We start from the raw sequence: 21464 nt of genomic DNA on the forward strand, positions 1-21464 counted from the left end.
CAAAATTCAGCCATGAAAAATAGACGTCATCTAGTAAGTATTACTATGATGAAACACTAGGGCTCCGGTTTCACTCGTCAAAACTTTACAAAAATCAAAATGGTTGTTGTTCTCGATTCTTCAAATCATGACTGAAATCTTAGTCACAGCATTCTAGGCTTTTGTGTTGTTGTTTGCTTTCCTTTCTTGTTCTCACACCAAGTGACCCAAAATATATTTTAAGAAATGTTTATTTCTGTGCATTTTTGCATATTTAAAAAAATTATAAATTCCTGAGCACTTTTTCTTCTTCCTCCTCATCACTGTCAGTGACATTAACTTGCTGGATGCTCGGGGGAGTGGACGCTGGGGCAGGGAAGACGTTCTCCAAGGTGCCGATGTCCAGCGGAGGCATGGGGGTCAAGTACTCCTCCCCGTTGTGGCTGTGGCTGTTATAGTAGGAGGGCCCGTCCATGCTCTCACAGCTCCGAGCGTTTTCACAGTGTGCACGCTCATCAGGGTAGTCTCTAAAAGGGTAGTCTCTATTTAAAGCTGAAAACATGGCCTCATGCTTTTGGTACCTGTCTTCATAGTAACCTAGGCATTCTGGCATTGAACTCGGAAAATTTCCATAGCCAAAGGGAGGCCGACTATAAGGACATGTGCTGCAACAGAAAGAAATAAAAGTGGAATTAGATCACACCTTGTCCACCTGCCTTGCATGCAGACAGAATGGAGAAAAGTATTGCTCTTTGGGGCCTGCAAAGTTCTTAATTTTTAATCTGGTATTCAAAAATAAAGTAAGTTAAAACGATCTTACTACCAGAAAGATTAAAACTTATATTAAACTGTGGTGTCAAGGTTCATTTCTAAAAGTTTTATTTTGGAAGGCAGGAATTTGAAAAATTTAAATAGATGATTTTTACTGTTGTACAAACCTACACACTCATGGCTATTGAGTCAATTCCACCTTACAGCAAACCTGTAGGACAACGTCGAACTTCCCCACAAGGTTCCCAAGGCCGCAGCTTTCTCCTGTGGAGCGGCTGGCAGGTCCAAACCATCTTTGTGGTTAGCAGCTTAGTGCTTTCATCACTGAATCATAAGAGCTATATATATATATATATTTATATATAATGGTTATATATATAATAATAAAATCCAAAGATTCTGCCATTTATCAAATATTTTTTAAAAAGAAAAGGGGCATTATGCTCCCTTTCAAAGGCACAAAACAGGAATTCCTAACAGTATGGAGAAATTCTACCCTGTGCTCATGGACTCCATCTAGTGACAGATAACATGACATAATGACCATAGTCACTATCAAAACCCTCCCAAGCTGGATATACATTCCACACACTCACATTAAAGGAAAAGGAAAAATAAATCAATTCTAGTTCCTTCCCTTTAAAACAAAATGATCAGAGAATACAGCATGATCCCAAACATGGGGATATGAGAGGTCCTGAGAAGCTTCGTGTCCCATTTCCCAATCTTTTGCTCTACCTTGCTTATGTTAAATATCAGAAGTGGGAGGCAACATTTCCCAAGTTGGTCTTCCTACTGCCACATCCTAATTCAGTCATTAAAATTACTTTGTAAAAATATAGAAAACATAACAAAACCCATTTCCATTAAGTTAATCCCGACTCATAGCAACCCTATAGGACAGAGGAGAACTGATTCACAGGGTGTCCTAGATCCTGGGTCCTCAAACCACGGCCCGTGGGCCACATGTGGCCAGCAGGGGATATTTATCCAGGTCGCCGGGTTTTTTTGCCCCGTTTTGTTTTTTACTTCAAAATAAGATATGTGCAGTGTGCATAGGAATTTGTTCATGGCTGCTAAGTGAAAGGCCAGTCAGTCAAACCCACTAACTGACTGAGCTTTCACTTAGCAGCTCAGTGTGCACACATCATTGCAACACCCTATTCCATATGGTAATTTTGAGTAAATCTTTATTTATCTGCTTTGGATCCTTATACTCAATAGGAAAAAATTTGCCTGTTCTGTCAACTTCACAAGTCTGTCAGGAAGAAGCCAGGAAAGGATGAGAGAACTTTGAGGATTAAGAGCAGCATTTCAATGTCTTACATGAAGTTTGATTTCATAGACATAATTCGTACATGTACATTTGACTTTTATTTTTAAAAAGAATGCAAAGATAGAACAAATTTTAATGAAGATGGCTAATAAAAATGAGACAGCTAACAAGCAGGAAGGAGACAGGAATATCAGCTTCTCTTGTAAAAATGCCTAGTGTTGTGACTTGGAATTGGAATCAGGTAACTATTTTATATGATTACAAAACAAATTTGAAATTGAAAGCCAATATAGACAAATGAATCTAAGTTTAAATCAAGGCTTAACTTTGCAGAAAATAATTATTTCAAGATAATTTAAGTCTAGTATTATTATTTATCTTCCTGGTAAGATCAGTGTTGCTATGATTCAGAATCAACTCAATGGCAATAAGTTTGATGTTTGGTAAGATATAGACTAAAGAGAAAAGAAGCATTAACAAATCTTAAGCTTCAGTTGTTTTATTGCTACTTATATTGCTGCTTTGAAACTACAGAGAAAGTTGTTTTAAAACTGTTCTATTTCTACACACAAACACACACACCAGGACAAAACAAAACAGCAACACTGCCATAGGGTTGATTCAGACTCATAGTGACACTACAGGGCAGAGGACTGCTCCTGTGGGTTCTGAGACTCACTCTTCCTGGGAGTAGAAGGTCTCATCTGTCTCCCATGAAGCAAATGGTAGACTTGAACTGCTGACCTTGCAGACAGCAGCCCACGTGTAAGTCACTGTGCCACAAAAGCTCCTCATACACACACACACACACACACATACACACATATGTCAAATTATGTATAGAAGGATAAAACTAGGAAGTAATTATGCTATCATTAGGAACTCAAATTTTTAGATTGAAGGAAAAGATACTGACTGGAAAAAATTAAAAGCAATTAAAAATTATTGTAAACATCAATATAAATGCATACTTTTCTGTTTTTAAGAAAATTCATATTTCCTAATACAATCCAACAAAAAATAAGGATACCATGTTAATTCAGAAACAATAAGCACCCTTTTTTTCACACTGTGGTTTCTACATAAGACCTCCATGAAGAAGAACAAGGGTTTCTGGTAGCATGGTCGAGGTCTGGGATACCTACTCAAGGCTGGCATAGAAAATGTACGCAGCAAGCTGGGGCACATTGATCCAGAAAACAAAATGCTACAAAGGTTATTAAAGACAACAGGAAAAAATGTGTACCCACCTGGTTAAAAAAAAGGGGGGGATGGGGATAATTTGAATGTCACCACCAGCTTGGGGAAGCCGCTCTTGAAGGAGCCTTCAGCTCTATCAGCAGGATCCACGGATTGGCCTGGCCCTCTGGTTGTGTAGATCACAGGTTGAGGCAGAGAACTAGCTGCAGCAGCAGCACTCACACTTCAGCGCACACTGATCACCAGAGCGCAAGAGAAAGTGAGGTGCGCCTTGCAGAGCCCTTTATCTCTTTGCGACCAATCAAATTGCGACTTGATTAATCCTACATGCTCCTATTGGCCAGGTTGGCACAATAAACCTACCTATCAGAGTGATAGTCCCTCCATCTTCTTTTGAAGGTCCACACATTATTAAATATTTTACCTATCATTCAATATTGTAGGAGCCCTGGTGCTGTCGTGGTTACGAGTTGGGCTATAATCCGTGTAGTCGGCAATTCAAAACTACCAACAGCTCCACAAGAGAAAGACTGGGCTTTCTACTCCCACAGTTACAGTCTCAGAAATTCACAGGAGGTCGTTATGAGTCAGCATTGATGCAACGGCAGTGAGTTTGCTTTTTTTGGTTCAGTATTGTAACTTGAGGCTTGAATGTCTTCTTCGTTTCTTTCAGCTTAAGATATGCTTAGTGTGTGTAGCAGTTACATAATCTCCCGTCAACTTTAGCGAAGGGGTGGAGTCTAGTCTGTCAATCGGGTCATAGCCAATCATGCCTCTGTGTAGGAATGGCCTTCTCCTGAGGATTCTGCGAAATTCTTCTTCCTCCCTGGAGGTGGGACACACACTCTCCCAGGAAACATTTCTGTTGACAAGCCACATGGAGCTACGCTAAGGGAGCCAGAGGCATGGAGCTGGAGGAGCTACCACTGCCACTGGATGCACAAGATTTGATCTTCCTGCATTTGGTGTCATTGCATGTGTTGTGTGAGTCTGAAGAGGAATTTATAGACTGGTATCCGACATATGGGCTAACATCGGATTTATGGACTTAATCTGGACTGGGCAGGGAAGTTTTCTTAATATTCAATTGCTATTTTATACACATATAAGTGTGTATGAATTTGTTGCTCTAGTCAACCCAGACTAACACAGTGTGTTTCTTCCTTTTTCATTTTCTAACTCGAGGTCTTTGCACATTTCAATATAATATTTTACTTTGTCTTCTCAAGCTGCTCTTTGAAATTTTCTGTACAGTACTTTGATTTCATCATTTCTTCCATTTGCTTTGGCTACTCTACCATTAAAAGCAATTTGTAGATCTTTTTCTTTCTTTCTTGTCTTTTTAATGATATTTTGTTTTCTTTGTATGTTATGTTCTAAATGTCATTCCACAGCTTATTAAATCTTCTGTCATTAGTGCTGAATGAGTTAAACCTATTCTTGAGATGTTTTCAAAATTCAGGAGGGATATACACAAGGTTGTATTTTGACTTTTGTGGACTTGTTTTAATTTTCATCAACTTGAACCTGAACTTACACATGAGCAATTGATATTCTGTTTCACAGTCAGCCCTGGCCTGGTTTTAACTACTGATATTAAGCCTCTCCACCGTCTCTTCCCACAGATGTAGTCAATTTGAGCATTCTTTTCCCTACTGCCTATTTTTCCATGTTTTATTTTTGTTCATCTCAAGGTATTTTCTTATTTCCATTGTGGTTTCTTTTCTGACTCATTGGTAATTTAAGGTTACTAATTGGTTAATTAACACATTTAAGAGTGTGTTAATTTACATATATTTGGGGACTTCTCACTTTTCCTTCTGCTACAGATTTCTAGTTTCATTCCACTATTATTGGAGAGAAAGCTTTATATGAGTTCTTTTTTTTTAAATTTACAAGTACTTAGTCTGTGACCTCACATATGGTTTATCTTAGCTAGTGTTCCATGTGTACTTGAGAAAAAAGTGTATTCTGTTGTTGTTGTTGTTGTTGTTGGGTAGTGTTCTCTATGAGTCTCTAACATGTTAGGTATATTTTTTTTACACTTCCTATTTCCTTACTACTCTTTTATTCCTTTATTGGGTGGATTATTGGATTCATTATGATTTATTCATTATTTAAAGTGAAGCATGGGAATATGTACTACTTATCAGTTTGTTGTACTGTGGTGATTTGCTTGTTGCTATAATGCTCAGAATTATTTCACCCATATAATAAACACCAACAGGGTCACTCATGATGAGAATACTTCAAAACTAAGACAGACTAGGAAGAAGGAGGAACTGGCAGTAATACCTGTAAAAATTAGTACTGAAAAACTTATGGATCACAGTGGAACACTGTCAAGTATAGTGCTGAAAGATGGGCCCCTGAGGTAGAAAAGCACTTAAAATTCAATGAAAAACAGCTGTCTCCTCAAAGTAGTTATCAATACAAATGATGTTGATAGGGTAAAGTTTTGAGACCTTCATTTGATGATGTGGCATAATTAAAAATTAGAACAGTAACTACCCATTAGTAATGAAAACATGGAATACACAAAGTATGAATCAATAAAAATACCAACTTGTCAAAATGAAATTATATTGGTCATTTTGAATCAGACAATCCTTGGTCTACTGTGCAGGGGATGACAAGCTAAATAGAAATGGCTTTAAGGAGACTTCTGGCAAGATGACACTGAGGTAAAAGGGGCCACATGGGAGCTCTGTGGCGATCGTTGAGATTGGGGACTTGAAGGGTTGCGGGGTGAGGGGTTCCCTGGACCTATCATTAACATTCACAGCATTTCAGAGCTCTTAGTTGACAACGTCCCTGTAGCACTAATGTGACCTGTGCCCAGCATGCACTGTGGAGGTCTGGGGCCTTGTGGCCTGGTGCCCAGGCTATCCAAGCCTGTACCACCAACACCACAGTGCCTTGGCACTATTGCTGGGACCCTGCCCACCTTTCATGGTGCTCCACTGCTGCCAGCACCACCACCTGATTTTGAAGTACTCCCTACCACTGTGCCCCTGTTACTGCTTCCGTTACTGCAGGACCCCACACCACTGCCACCACAATCACCCTTTCCACCCCACCCTGGCCCCAAAACTCCACTACTGGCCCACCACAACCCCATGGCTCCTCGGTCCAGCAAGTCCAACCCGTCATTGCAGCTCCCCCCAGCTTGGCCATCACCTGTGGCTAGCCTACTGCCTACAGCCCCTGCAGGCTGTCTCTGGGTTCTCCACAGACACAGGCTGTCATGCCATTGTGGCTTCCTTTGCAATTGGCCCAAACTGCCCTGTGTGCGCTGCCTAAGAGGACCACCCAGTCTGCCCTCCATAATAGGTAATCCTGGCTGTCCAGGGAGAGAGTAAACCCTAGTGAGAGAAAGCAGCAACCTTATCCATTCAGCACAGTCAACCACAGGTAGCCTTTAGAATCATTCTGACTAGTTTTTCAGAGCTAACTCGGGGCTCCTGGACTACTGGGAAAGTGACACCAAGCTCCATCATAGTAGCAACCGCAACAAGAAAGCAAGAGAAACAAAAGGCAATGCCAGAGGAAGACCTCAATCTAACGTTGCCCATAGAAGAAGCAGAACACCAGAGAAATATTAAGAGTGCTCCTTAGAGTCATACAGGATGTGAGAGACCTGATGTAAAAAAAATTATGAAATAATAAAAAAGATAAAGTTCATATACTGAAGGGAAATACAAGAATTAAGGAATGAGACTTCTGGGATGATGGTGGACCAGGGGACCCTCATACTCTTTTGAACAAGGCGGGTTTGGTGTCCAGGTAGCCGAGTGGTAGGAGTCTAGTGAATGAAATATCCCTCTGGGACAGCATCCCACCCCCACACCACGCATTTGTCCTGAGCCATGGCCTCAGTGATCCAGGTCCCGATTCGTGGGACATCTCGGGTCATGAAGCTGCCGCCTCTGCAGCCATGACTAACTATAGCCCTACTCCATCCCCAGACCCGGACACTGTGCCCGGAGTCGCTTGCCTGCTCTGGTGAACACGCATAGCAGTGGGACCCCCTACAGCAGCTGCCCACTCGCAGAACCCCACTAGGAGAGAGGCTTCCCTTGCCCGCAGTTACCCTCTCCCCACATGGCAGCGTTCTGCCCCTGGGCTCGCGTCCCTCCCTCCACTCATCCAAGACCCTGTAACTACCTGCAATCTACTGGGGGCTGACTGGGCAACCCCGATGGGGGCCATCCACCCTCACTGCTTTCTGGGACTTCTCCACCGGCACCCCACTTGCCGGCTGCCCACCCCTCTCACATTAGCTCCCACTCCACTACCCGCTGGGAACCTGCACTGCACACTTCCCGCTGCAGCCGGAGCCCATCCCCCTTCTATCCCCAACACTGCGTTTCCGCCGGAGCCACTTCAGGCTGGCCTGCGTGACTGTGGAGACCCATTTCCGTGGCCCAGAACGCTAGACCTGCCTGTCACGGGGCGTCCCTTCCAGTGCTGACAGCGCCCGGTGTAACACTGAGCTCCCGCTGGAGCGGCTTTGCCCTCCCTGTTCACTGCGGGGATTCCAGCGGTTGGCGGCTCTGAGCTCTGAGCCTGCCAGGACACATTCCTGCCAGGGTGGAGGGCAGGCGCTATTGCCCGCTGTTTCCCGCCAGAGCCGCCGCTGTCCGGCCCAGCTAAGACCACGTCGCTGAGGAACCTGCACCGCTCACAGGGCCCACGGTTTAAGTGATAAGCGCCTGCCTGCTAGGGAGCTGTGTGCTCCCGCCGGCTCTCGCCACTGCGCCCAGCAGGGTCCCCAGCGCCAGCGTCTAAACCTGGTCCAGCATTTACCAGCCGGCATATGAGGCGGGCGCTGTGGCCTGTGCCTCCCTGAGCACCCATTGTGGCCCCAGTTTTTTCCGGCCGGTGCATGAGGCTCGCCCATGTGGGACTTCTCCCACCTCTCCCCGCAGGCTCAACTCTACAGGCCTGCAGGTACCTGGGAGGGCTTGCTGATCTGAAGAGCATTCCCCCCCACCCACATAGCAAGGCTCCGGAGCCCAGATCAGCACCACGTCCCATGGCAGCAGCGAGGCCTCGCCCACCTCAGCCTTCTATTAGGTATCTCTAGAATTTGGAGGGGAAAAATTAAATATATATTTATTTTAAAAATAAATATATATATATTTATAAGATATATATATCTTTTATCTCATGCTGCTTTTTCTCATGACACCATCATGACCTGAAAAAAGAGGAAAACAGTTAACCCCCCAAGGAAATGGGCAAAAGAACTGAAAAGAACTTTCACTAGGGAGGAGACCCATATGGCCGATAAGCATATGAGAAAGTGTTCCAGGTCATTAGCCATAAGAGAAATGCAAATCAAAACAACCATGAGATACCACCTAACAACACCCCTGAGGCTAGCCCAGATAAGCAAATCAGAGAGCAACAAGTGTTGGAAGGACCGTGGTGAAATAGGAACTCTCCTCCACTGCTGGTGGTCGTGTAGATTTGTACAGCCACTGTGGAAATCAATCTGGAGATACTTAAAGAAAATGGAAATTGATCTACCTTATGACCCAGTCATCCCTCTACTGGGCATATACTTAGTGGAAGCAACAAATAAAACACGACCAGTCATCTGCGCTCCAATGTTTATTGTGGCACAATTCACAATTGCAAAGACTTGGAAACAGCCTAAGTTTTCATCTATTGATGAGTCAATCAGTAAGCTCTGGCTTACATCCACACAATGGAGTATTATGCAACACTGAAAAGCATGGACAATCACACAAAACATGTCGTTTCATGGGAAGAGCTGGAAGGAATCATGTTAAGCGAGGTAAGCCAAACTCAAAAGGAGAGGTATAACATGAGTCCCCTGAGGTAAGTACTATCAGCATGCCAGGAATAGAAGAATAAACACCTATCTTGCAATAAACAGGTAGAATCATAGATAGTTGGGGGGAGAGCAGGCCACACCTAGGGAGGTCCATGAGTGTCCAACATAAAGAAGGAGAAGGGGGGGCAGGTAGAGGAAGAAGCAGGGTGGGGAGAAACTGAGTTGATGGCACAGAGGGAACAGGGCACTAACCCACCCAGGGGGAGAGTATTGGTTGTGTCCCCACAGACCCCACCATGACACGCCAAACGAGTAGGGCAATGTAATGCATGGAGGAATCCACAAAGTGAATGGGCCATACACCAGACTTAACCAGAATTAGCCCGACACCATGGAAGGGAGTGCCACAAAAAGTGAAATAGATCGTCTGCTGTGGGAAAGGAATTGACCTACCACACCACACCCAGGAGAAAGCTGAAGCAACGGTAGGAGGAAGAACGGAGCGGAGCAAACCTGGGCCCACCAAGCTCAGAGGACGATAGCCCTGCTTGGAGGGCCCAATGTAGAGAGGATCATATAGCCGGCCCCACGGCAAGATGTGACATCCAGCACTGACCCATAACCTTACACGGACATCACTGGAGACACAGTGTGGGATGCACAACTGAGCTGACCCTACCACACTGAGGCAAAATACTGGGGGCGTGTAATGGAGCGGCATGGGAAGCAGAGCAAGGAGGCCCCAAAGGAGGATAAAGGATGGACTTTGGGGCCAGGATGTGACACCCCATCAGAATCATCCAGAAAACACTCCTAAAGGTCAACAAACAGACCTTAAACTACTAACAGGCTTTTTTTCTTTCCTTTTTTCCTGTCTGTTTTATTTTTTGTGTTTCTCTCTTCTTTTAAAATTTGTATGCCAGTGGCTTTTGTGTTTGTTAGCTTGTTAGTGTTGCTGCCATGTTCTTATGTGCCACTTTGGTGCTGTCAAAGCTATCCGGATTTTTATCCACATATTACTATATCTGCAGGTCCACCTAGATAAGATAGTTTGGACAAATAATCTGAGAAGAAAATAATGGGATCAATGGTCCCAGAGGGACATGACAATGTGGGAGGTAGGGGAAGGGAGGAGGTGTTGGCCAACCCAGGGACGAGGGAACAAGGAGTGGTTCAAAACCAGTGGAGGGAGGTGATGGGAGAACTGGTAGGGAGTGACCAAGGGCAAGGTAACAGAGGACCTACTGAAACCAGAGTGAAGGCTCAACATGGTAGTGGGACAGAAGGAAAGTGTAAGGAAATAGAGGAAAGGAGTAAGAGGCACAGGGCATACAAAGAAGCCTAAATATAGACATGTATATATGTAAATATATTTATGATTATGGGGGAAATAGACCTATGTCCATATATTTATAAGTTTAGTAGTAGTGTAGCATGTGGACATTGGGCCTCCTCTCACACATTCTCTCAATACAAGAGCACCTTGATCAACTAAATGTTCATTTCATTATACCCACCTTCCCGACATGATCGCTGAAGACAGACGTGTGCATAAGCAAATGTGGTGAAGAAAGCAGATGGTGCCTGGCTATCAAAAGATTGGGATCTTAAAGGCTTGAAGGCAAACAAGCGGCCCTCTAGCTCAGAAGCAACAAAGCCCACAGAGAAGAAGCACACAAGTCTGTGTGAACATGCATGAGGTGTTGAAGGGATCAGGTAGCAGACACCAAAGGACAAAAACCATTGTTGTGTGATCACCTCCCCCCCTTAAATGCTGAAGACAAATGTGTGCATAAGTAAGTGTTGTGAAGAAGGCTGATGGTGACAGCTATTGAGAGATATAGCGTCAGGGATTTTAAAGGCTTGAAAGTAAACAAGCGGCCATCAAGTCCAGAAGCAACAAAGCCCACACAGAAGCAGCACACCAACATGTGTGATAATGAAGGGACAAGAGGACCAGATTTCAAGCACCAAAAGGGGGGTGGGGGGGCGGAATCATATCATCATGAATGAGGGGAGAGCATGATGGGAACCCAATGCTCATCTGTAGACAACTGGACATGCCCTTGCAGAAGGGTCATGGGGAAGAGATGAGTCACTCAGGGTTCAGTGTAGCAATAATGAAACTCACAACCTTCTAGTTCTTAAACGCTTCCTCTCCCTAACTATCATGATCCCAATTCTACTTTGCAAACCTGGTTAGACCAGAGGATGCACAGTGGTACACATGTGAATTGGAAAGACAGGGAATCCAGGACAGGTGAACCCCTCAGGACCAGTGGTGAGAGTGGCGATACCAGGAGGGAAGAGGGGGGGGGGTAGAAAGAGGGAACCAATCACAAGGATCTACATATAACCTCCTCTCTGGGTGGTGGGCAACAGAAAAGTGGGTAAAGGGAGACGCCAGGCAGTTTAAGATAAGATAAAATAATAATTTATAAATTATTGAGGATTCATGAGGGAGGGGGGAGCGGGGAGTGATTGGGATTGGGATGGGAAAAAGGAAAATGAGGAGCTGATTCCAGGAACCCAAGTGGAAAGAGAATTTTGAGAATGATGATGGAAGTGAATGTATAAGTGTGCTTTACACAATTGATGTATGTATGGATTGTGATAAGAGTTACATGAGCCCCAATAAAATGATTTTTTAAAAGAAATAAGGGATGAGGCAACAAAATAAAAAATAAAGTAAGAGACCTCACCAACAGGCTAGAAGAGGTGAAGAACCATATCAGTGAGCTCAATGACAGCCAACTAGATTTCAACAAATGAGAAAGTCAATCCAACAAGATAATTAAAGAAGTTGAAGAATACCTATGAACAATGAGTGATGGTATGTAGAGGAGCAATGTTCAAATAATTGAGATTCCAGACCAAGACATAATGAAGAAATCCACAGCAAAAATATGTCAGGAATTCCTGGGGAAAAAAACCTCCCCAATTTAATGAATAAGAACCAGAAAATCATCCAGGAAGCACAGAAGACCCCAATGTATTAAACCCAATAAGACTACCTCAAGGCATATAATAGCCAAAATTATCCAACATTGAGGAGAAGGAGAAAATCAAAATAGCAGCTAAAGAAAACTAGTCACCTATAGGGTACTCAAGCAAAAGTATGCCAAACTTATAAACAGACATCAAGAAGAGGAGAGAGTGGAGTAGAATGGAGAGAAATTTCTCTTTCAGAACCTGAAAGAGAACAACATCAACCCATGAATTTTTATCCTGCCAAACTATTCATCACAATAGATGGAGAGATAAGTGTCTTCCTGGACAAGGAAAATTTCAAAACATACGTTAAAAGAAAACCCAGCAGTACAAAAAATTCTTGCCAACTCATTTCAGACAGAAAACTAACATGAACGGAGCATAAACATGAGATCACCACTAGCACAACACTATCCAGAGGTCAATGCACTGAAAACAAACAAACAAACAATGTTATTGACCCAATGGTGAGAAGGCAAAAATGAATCCCCATCCACCTGCCCCCCCCACACAACACATAGCCATGGAGGGAGGGAGGAAAAGTACCCAACACAAAAGGAATGAGATGACAGCAAATAATATACAGATGGGTGTAATAACTTTGAATGTAAATGGTCTGAATTCACCCATTAAAATACAAAGGGTAACAGACTAGATTAGGTAACAAAATCCATCAATGCGTGGTCTAAAAGGGACATATCTTAAGCTCACAGACACACCCAAGGTGAGAATCTAAGACTGCCAAAAAGTATACCAAGTAATTGGCAATTAAAAAAAAGCAGGAGTAGCAATCCTAATGTTTGACAAATTGATCACAAGGTGCAGGATATAACAAGAGATAAACATGGGCACTATATAATGCTCAAGGGATCAGTAGATCAAGAACAGTGAGCATAATAAATATGCAGACCCATGAAATACATCAATCAAATCCTTCAAAAGATGAAAAAGGAAATCATAGGTTTAACAATCATAGTTAGTGATGTCTATACACCTCTCTCTGAGAAAGAAGCTCAATAAAGAGAGTCAGAACTAAATTCTACAATTAGACAACTCGACCTGATAGACATATTTAGACCTCTCCAACCAAATGCAAAAAATATATACATTGTTTTCAAGTGCACATGGCATATATTTGAAAATAGACCACATGCGAGGGACACTAGACAAGCTTCAGTAAACTAAAACATATAAAAGTCACTCAGACTTCCTTCTCTAACCACTACATCATAACGCTGGAAACCAACAAAAGAAAGCCCCCAAGCAAGGGCAAATACATGGAGGATGAGTAACATTCTTCTTCAAAATGAGTGGGTAATGGTCCAAATTAGAAAGTTAGTTTTCAGAAACTAATAAGGAGGATGGGGCAAAATAGTGACCAGGTAGGCAGCTCACGCTAGGAGTTCTGTGGAGATTGGTGAGTTGGGAGATCTGGCGGTTCTGAAGATGTCGGCTAATTCATTAGACAGTTAGTTAATTCTCCTACACCCCCAGGAAGTAGTCTAGCACCAGACGCTGCATGGCTGCAGACCACTGCATCTCAGATGGCCACAGCTTCCTGAGTGTCAGTGATCCAGCAGAGGCTCCTGTAGCCATGTTTTCATAACCCAAACAGGGTACTCCCATTATCCATTAGTGGATCCCTCCTCAAAGACACCACTTTCTGTCCTACCATATCTCTGTTCTGCCTGGAGTTCCCTGCAACTCCCAGATGCAGCTGCCACTAGCTGAGAGTAAGGGACCCGCATCACTGTCCCATCCCCACTCTCTGAGCTGAATACAAAGCCACAAACAGCCCTACAGTGAAAGGTTGCTGGAGTATGAGACAGGCTGATCTCAGAGTCTGTTTACTGAAAGAGCCACACAGCCTACCCTCTAAACAAGATTCCCAATAGGCGAGGCGGAGAGGTAAATCCCAGTGGGACAAAGGTGAAATGCAAGCCCTCAGGGCAATTGGCTATAGGAAGTCTTCAGAAGCATCAATAACAACCTCTCAAAGAGAGAGTCCAGGGCTCCTTGACTCCCAGGAAAATGGCAATTAGTTCCTCTAAATTGACACAGAAACAGAAAGCTACCTCAACAGCCTCAAGAGGAAAAAATTCAATGTCGGAGGATGACCTAAACATAATGGCAGTCATAGAAGAGGTAGAAATTGACCTGACACAGAAATAAATCATCAGAATGCTACTTGGAGTCATGCAGGATATGAGGGAAGCAATACAGAAAAAGTATTAAATGTTTGTGGGGTTGAGGGCCACACATCAAAGTAAATACAACACCTAAGGGATAAGATAACAAAAACCAGTAGCAAATTCACAGATGTCACCAACTGACTGGAGGAGGCAGAGAATCTCATCAGGGACCTAGAGGACAACCAGGTAGACTTTAGTAAATGGGACAAAAAGTAAAATAAAATAATCAGAGAAGCTGAAGAAAACTTAGAGTAGCAGTTCTCAATTTGTGAGTCGTGACTCCTTTTGGGATCGAATGACCCTTTCACAGGGTTCACCTACGACCATCAGAAAACACATATTTCCCATGGTTTTAGTTATTGAGACACCACTCCTCTATCTGTCTCAAGACGAGTCCACCCACATACAGATACGCCCACATATAAGTACCCCACGTGAAGACTTACCCATGCTACACCATGTTTCAAAACAAAATTTCATTTATATGTAATTAGAAATAAATATTTCACAATATATAATTACATATTGTTTTGTGATCAATCACTATGCTTTAATTATGTTCAATTTGTAACAATGAAAATACATCATGAATATCAGATATTTACATTATGATTCATAACAGTAAAAAATTAAAGTTATGAAGTATCAATGAAAATAGTTTTATAGTTGGGGGTCACCACAACATGAGGAACTAACTGTATTAAAGGGTCGTCACATTAGGAAGGTTGAGAACCACAGTCTAAGAGCTATGTCTGATGCTATGAAGAGCAACAATATCAGAATAATTGGATTACTGGAACAAGACAAAATGAAGAAGTCAATGGCAAAAATGGGGAATTCTAAGAGGCAAACTTGCCCAGCTTAATAAATGAAAACTAGGCATCCATTCAGGAGGATGAAAGGACACCAGCTAGACTCAATTCCCAAGAAGAAGTAACTAAGGCATATAATAATTAAATGATCCAACTTTGAGGTAAAGGAGAAAAATCTTAATATCAGCTAAGGGAAAAAATGCTGTCATCTATAAAAGCACCCAAATTAGGATATACCTAGACCAATCAGCGAACACTATGGAGTAACATTTTCCAAAAATTGAAGTAAATAATGCAAAGCCAAGAATACTCCCTCCACTCAAATGATCTATCAGGCTAGATGGAGAAGTAAGAGTCTTCCTAGATAAGGGAAAACTCAAACAATGAGGTAAAAGAAGCCCAGCCCTACAAAATATCATTTCAGAACCACTATGGGCAGAAGAACAACACTCACCAAGCACAAATTAGTGACTGCCACATAGAACAACTCCACCCAGAAGTTAACAAAGAAAAAGCAGTCCCCAAAATAGCATTGGCTCAATGGTGGAAAGAAGTAATGCATGGAAAACACACACACACACATACACACAATGCATGGATAAGAAAGGGAGGTAGGAGAAAACTCAACACAAAAGGTACAAGATGACATCACAGAGTTCACAGATGGATCTAATTACCCTGAATATCAATGGGCTGATCTCAGGCATTAAAAGGCAGAGGCTAGCTGACATGTTTAGAAAACACAACCCCTCCATCTGCTGCCTACAAGAGACAAAAATAGACTGAGAATCAAAGTCTGGAGAAAAACACACCAAGCAAATAGCAATTTTTAAAAGTGGGAGCTGCAAACTTAACCTCAGACAAGATTGATCTCAAGATGCAAGCCATAACAAGAGATAAGGTGGGGCACTATATAATGCTGAAGGGAACAGTAGACCAAGAAACAGTGAGCATAATAAATATATTTGCACCCAATGAGAGACCCGTCAAATTTGTCAATCAAATACTCCAAAAGATGAAAAAAGAAATCATAGGTTCAATAATTAAAGTATGTAACTTTAATATACTATTCTCTGAGAAAGATAGATCACAAGGAAAGAAGCCTAACAAGGCAGCTACAGATCTAAACATTACAATTAGATGACTTGTCCTGATATTTACAGAGATCTCCAGCCAAATGCAAAAGAAATCATTATTTTCAAGCCCACATGGCACATACTGAAAGATAGACCACATTCTGGGACACAAGTCAAATCTGTGTAAATTCAAGCACTTTGAGATCATATAGAGCTTTTTCTCCAACTATTATGCCATAAGGCTAGAAAATGACAAATGTATCAAGAAGACAAGAAGGGGAAATAATTGGAGGATGAATAATTCTCTAGTGCAAAAAAAGTGGGTACTGGCCCAGATCAGAGATGAAATTAATATAACTCTGATACCTAAAGCGGGCAAGGATCCCACAAGAATTGATAACTACATGCCAATATCCCTAATGAATATCAATGAAAAAAATCTTTAAGAATATACTGATCAATAGAATACAAAAATAAATAAAACAAATAATTCACCATGACCAAGTGGGATTCATACCTGGGATGCAGGGATAGTTCAACATATGAAAGATTATTAGTATTATTCACCATATTGACATGGAAAGTTATAAGAACCACATGATGATATTGATAGATGTGAAAAAAAGCATTCAACAACATCTTACACCCATTCCTGTTTAAGACACCCAGGAAGATAGGAATGGAAGAAAAATTCCTCACTATAATGTAAAGCTATTTATGAAAAACTAACACCCAATGTAGTAGTCAATGGATAAAAGACTAAAACAATCCCTCTGAAAAAAGGGACCAGACAAGGATGCCCCTTGTCCCCACTCTTATTTAAAATCGTACTGGAGATCCTAGCTAACAATATAAGGCAAAGAAAAGACATCAATAGTATTATTCATCTGTGTGGAAGGAAGAGGTGAAACTATCATTATTTTCAGATTATATGATTTTACACATGGAAAATCCCAAAAGTTCCACAAGGGGAGTGCTGGAAGTGATAGAGGAATATGGTGATGTGGCAAGATACAAGATAAACAGAAATCTATTGGACTGCTATATACATCAGACAAAACTACAGAACTATTATAAGAACCTTAGCAAATTGTAGAATATCCCACGCTCATGGATTGGAAAACTCAATATAGTAAAGATGTCAGCTCTGCCCAAGGCACTATATAAGTTCGATGCAATCCAATTCAAATAGCATCATCTTTCTTCAAAAAATTGGAAAAATCCAATACCAATTTCATATGGAGAGGGAAAAGCCCAGAATTAGCAGAGAACTCCTCATGAAAAAGGGCAAAATGGGAGAATTTGTTTTACCTGACTTTAGCACCTAATATATAGCCACAATGGTCAAAAGAGTGTGGTATTGGTATAATGATAGATACTCAGACCAATGGGGAAAAAACTTAAAACCTAGAAATAAAATCATAAGCATACTGACAACTCGTCTTCAATAAGGGCCCAAGAAATATCAAATGGGAAGCATATTCTCTCTTCAACAAGTGGTGCTAGAAAAAAATGAATATCTACTTGCAGAAAAATGAAGCAAGATCCTTACCTCACTCCATGCATAAGAATAAACTCAAGGTAGATCTTAGACCTAGAGGTAAAACCCCAAACTATTAGGGCCATCAATGAGAGAGTTTGGACAAACTTGAGAACTTTGGCTCAGGGAATACATACGCTATTGGAAATAGGGAATGACACAAACACAGAGGAGGCACAGATTGATGAGTGGGATATACTAAAGATAAAACACCTGTGTACATCAAAAGAATGCGCAAGGAGAGTAATAAGAGAGTCCACAGACTGGGAAAACATCTTAGCAATGAGACATCAGAAAAAGGCCTTAATTAATAAAATCTACAATACTATGCCAAGTAAGAAAAATAAACATATGAGAAAATGTTCTCAATCATTAGCTATAAGAGAAATGCAAATGAAAACAGCTATGAGATTCTACCTAACACCCTCAACAAAAGCCCGATTCAAAAACCCAAAAAGTAGCAAGTGTTGGAGGGGCTATGGCAATATAGGAACTCTAGTCCACTGCTGGTGGACCTGTAGGTATGAATAGCCATTATGGAAATCAATATAGCGATACATAAAACATATGGAAATTGAGATACTATATGACCCAGCAATCCTCCTACTAGGCATATACCCAGAAGAGGCAAGAAACAAACCAAGGGCAGACTTCTGTGCTCCAATGTTCATGGCAGCACAGTTCACAATCACAAGTATTTGGAAACAACGCAAATTTCCATCAACGATGAGTGGATTAAAAAACTGTAGTATATACATACAGTGGAGTACTATGTATCTGTAAAAAGCAGTGATGAACACATGACACATTTTGCTGCATGGGAAGTACTGGAGGAAATTATGCTAAGTGAAGTAAGTCAAGTAAAAAAGGGCAAGAACAACATGAGTCCACTGAGGTAAGCTTTAAAATGCAAAAGGGGAATAGGGGGAAAGCTACTATATACATACATACATTCCTAGGGTGAGGTCTGGGTTCTATTGCAGGGGCCCAAACCAATCCAGGTATATATATATGGCAGCCAACTAAAAAAAAATTGGGAAAATAAAGACAGGGGGATACTGGGGGAATGGGGCAATAACCCACCCAAGAGGATGGTATTATTTAGAGGAGTGTGAGAGAAGGACCAGGCTTCAATCCAGTGTGCCAAGACATGAATACAACCTCCTGGCATGAAGAAGGGAACCAACAGAGAGGTCTGGGGGGTTAGGGGCTCCAATCCCAACTATGTGGCCCCACCACCACAGACGATTGCACTTCAGGGGACAGCACTGAAGTTGCAATTCAGAGAAAGAAGTGCTTATGATCAGGAACAAATGAAAAGGGAAGGAAAGAGAGTGGAACACATCCCAGCCCACCAAGCCCCGAGGATGATATTTTGGCTTGGAACAGCCAATGCACAGGGAGGACCATAGGGCTGGCCCCACCATGAGACATGACATCCCTCACTAAGCCATAGCTCTACAGGGGAAAAAATTGGAGACACAGTGTGGGAACTGTGCCTGATTTGAGCCCACCACACCGAGGAGAAACACTAACAATGTACAACAGAGCAGCATTGGGAGCAAAGTAATGAAGTCCCCGGGGAATACCAAAAATAGACTTTGGGGCCAAGGTATGGCACCCCATCAGACTCGACTGGAAAATACTCATAAAGGTCAACAGACAGACCTGCAATTATTAATAGGCTTTTCTTTTTGTGCTGTTGGGTTTTTCTTGTTGTTGTTGTTATATTTTGCTTTGTCATGTTTTTCTGCTTCTTGCTGTCATGTCTACCTAAATAAGATAGGTGGGATAAACAATCCAGAGGAGAAAACAATGGGACTGATGGTTCTGGGGGGCCACAAGGGAGGGGGAGGGGGAGAAGGGGTTGAGGGGTGCCAACAAACTCAGAACAAGGGAACAAGTGATCTAAAATTGATGGTGAGGAGGGCATAGGATGCCTGGGGACCTTCATCAAGGGTAATGTAGCCGAGAGAAATTACCAAAACCCAAATGAAGGCCAAACATAATAATGGGACAAGAGAAAAGTAAAAGGAAATAGAGGAAAAAACTAGGAGGCAAAAGACATTTATAGAGGTCTAAATACAGGCAGGTACATATGTAAATGAACTTATATATATAATGACAGGGAAATAGATCTATGTACATATATTTATTTGTTAAATATCAAGGCAGCAGACAGACATTGGGCCTCCATTCAAGTACTCATTCAACACAAGAATACTTTGCTCTAATAACCTGGCACACTGATGATGTTCACCTTCCCTGACTCAATCGCTGGAGACAAAAATGCGTGCATAAGCAAATATGGTGAAGAAAGCTTATGGTGCCCGGCTATCAAAAGGTATAGCATCTACGGTCTTAAAGACTTGAAGAGAAACAAGCTGCCACCTAGCTGAGAAGCAACAAAGCCCACATGGAAGAAGCGCACCAGCCTGTGTTATCATGAGGTGTTGATGGGACCTGGTATTGGGCATCAACAACCCCACACAAAAAATTATATCAATGTGAATGAGGGGGAAGGCAGAGTTGAGACGCAAATCTTGGACATACTCTTACAGAAGGGTCACAAGGAAGAAATGAGCCTGTCAGGGTACAGTATTCCACCAATGAATCACACAACTTTCCTCTAGGTCTTTAATGCTTCCTTTACCCCACCCCTACCCTGCAGTATCATGACTCTAATTCTATTCTATAAATCTGGCTAGACCTGAGTATGTATACTGGTACAGGTAAGAGCTCACAAACCAGGGTATCCAGGAAAGATAAACCCCTCAGGACCAATAATGAGAGTAGCAATACCAAGAGGGAAGGGAACAGGTAAGGGCTCATGAGGGATGGAGAGTGGTGGAGGGAGTGAAAAAATTAGGAACTGATACCAAGGGCTCAAGTAGAAAAAAATGTTTTGAAAATGATGATGGTAACATATGTATTTGACACAATAGATATATGTATGGATTGTGATAAGAGCTGTAAGAGCTCCCGATAAAACAATTTTTTTTAAGTAATGAGAATGAGAATATAAATACCCAAACCTGTGTGATACATCAAAGTAGTCAGAGGATGTTTGATAGTGATAAATCCACATATGAAAAAGGAAGAGTGACTTATACTTGATAATCTATCACAAAACCTCCAGGAATTAGAATAGAGTCAACAGAATTATCCCTCTAATAGCAAAAGAAAAGAAATAATAAAAATTACAGTGGGGATAAACAATTGGGAAAATAAGAAAACATTGCAAAAAATCAATGCAGTAAAAAACTGGTTATTCAAAAGAATGAACAGAATCGACAGACCATTGGCAAACCTAACCCAAAGCAGAAAGGAGCAGACATCAATATCCAGGATGAAGGATGAAACGGGAAATTATAATGGATCATAATGAAATTAAAAGATTAATTGCACAGTACTGCAAATGTTTGTACTCCAATGAATACAACAACCTGGAAGACATGGGCTAATAACTTAGAAAATCAAACCTTCCCCAAATTATCCCATATAGATGTCAAGAACCTGAAAAGGCCCATAGCAAGAGAAGTAATAGATAAGGTTATCAAGGAACAACTGAAATAAGACCTGGCTCAGAAGGCTTCACAGAATTTTACCAAGCATTCATGGAAGAGCTGAGACCAATTTTACACCAGCTCTTCCAGTTTTGTTAGGCAATGTAGTTATTTGATCCATTCAGGGCTTGCTTTTTAAGTGTTTTGTTTTCTTTTGTTTTTAACATGGTAATGAAGAATCTAGTCTATGGTGATGTAAAGCAAGACCTTTCTGAATACTCCACTCAATGTCCCATGAAGGATTTTCAGTATGGT

The 21464-nt window shown here is 41.7% G+C and overlaps 1 protein-coding gene across 1 annotated transcript in view; it reads right to left on the reverse strand.

The window, feature by feature from the left end:
- Positions 1-262: 262 nt before the first annotated feature.
- SOX30 (SRY-box transcription factor 30) overlaps positions 263-21464 on the reverse strand; it is a 40607-nt gene continuing 19405 nt past the window's right edge. The window contains exon 5 of the mRNA XM_075543176.1: positions 263-644. Coding sequence (XP_075399291.1) covers positions 263-644 — 382 coding nt within the window. The remainder of the gene's footprint in view (positions 645-21464) is intronic.

Source organism: Tenrec ecaudatus, chromosome 2, assembly GCF_050624435.1.
Source record: "Tenrec ecaudatus isolate mTenEca1 chromosome 2, mTenEca1.hap1, whole genome shotgun sequence".
Classification (NCBI taxonomy): Eukaryota; Metazoa; Chordata; class Mammalia; order Afrosoricida; family Tenrecidae; genus Tenrec; species Tenrec ecaudatus.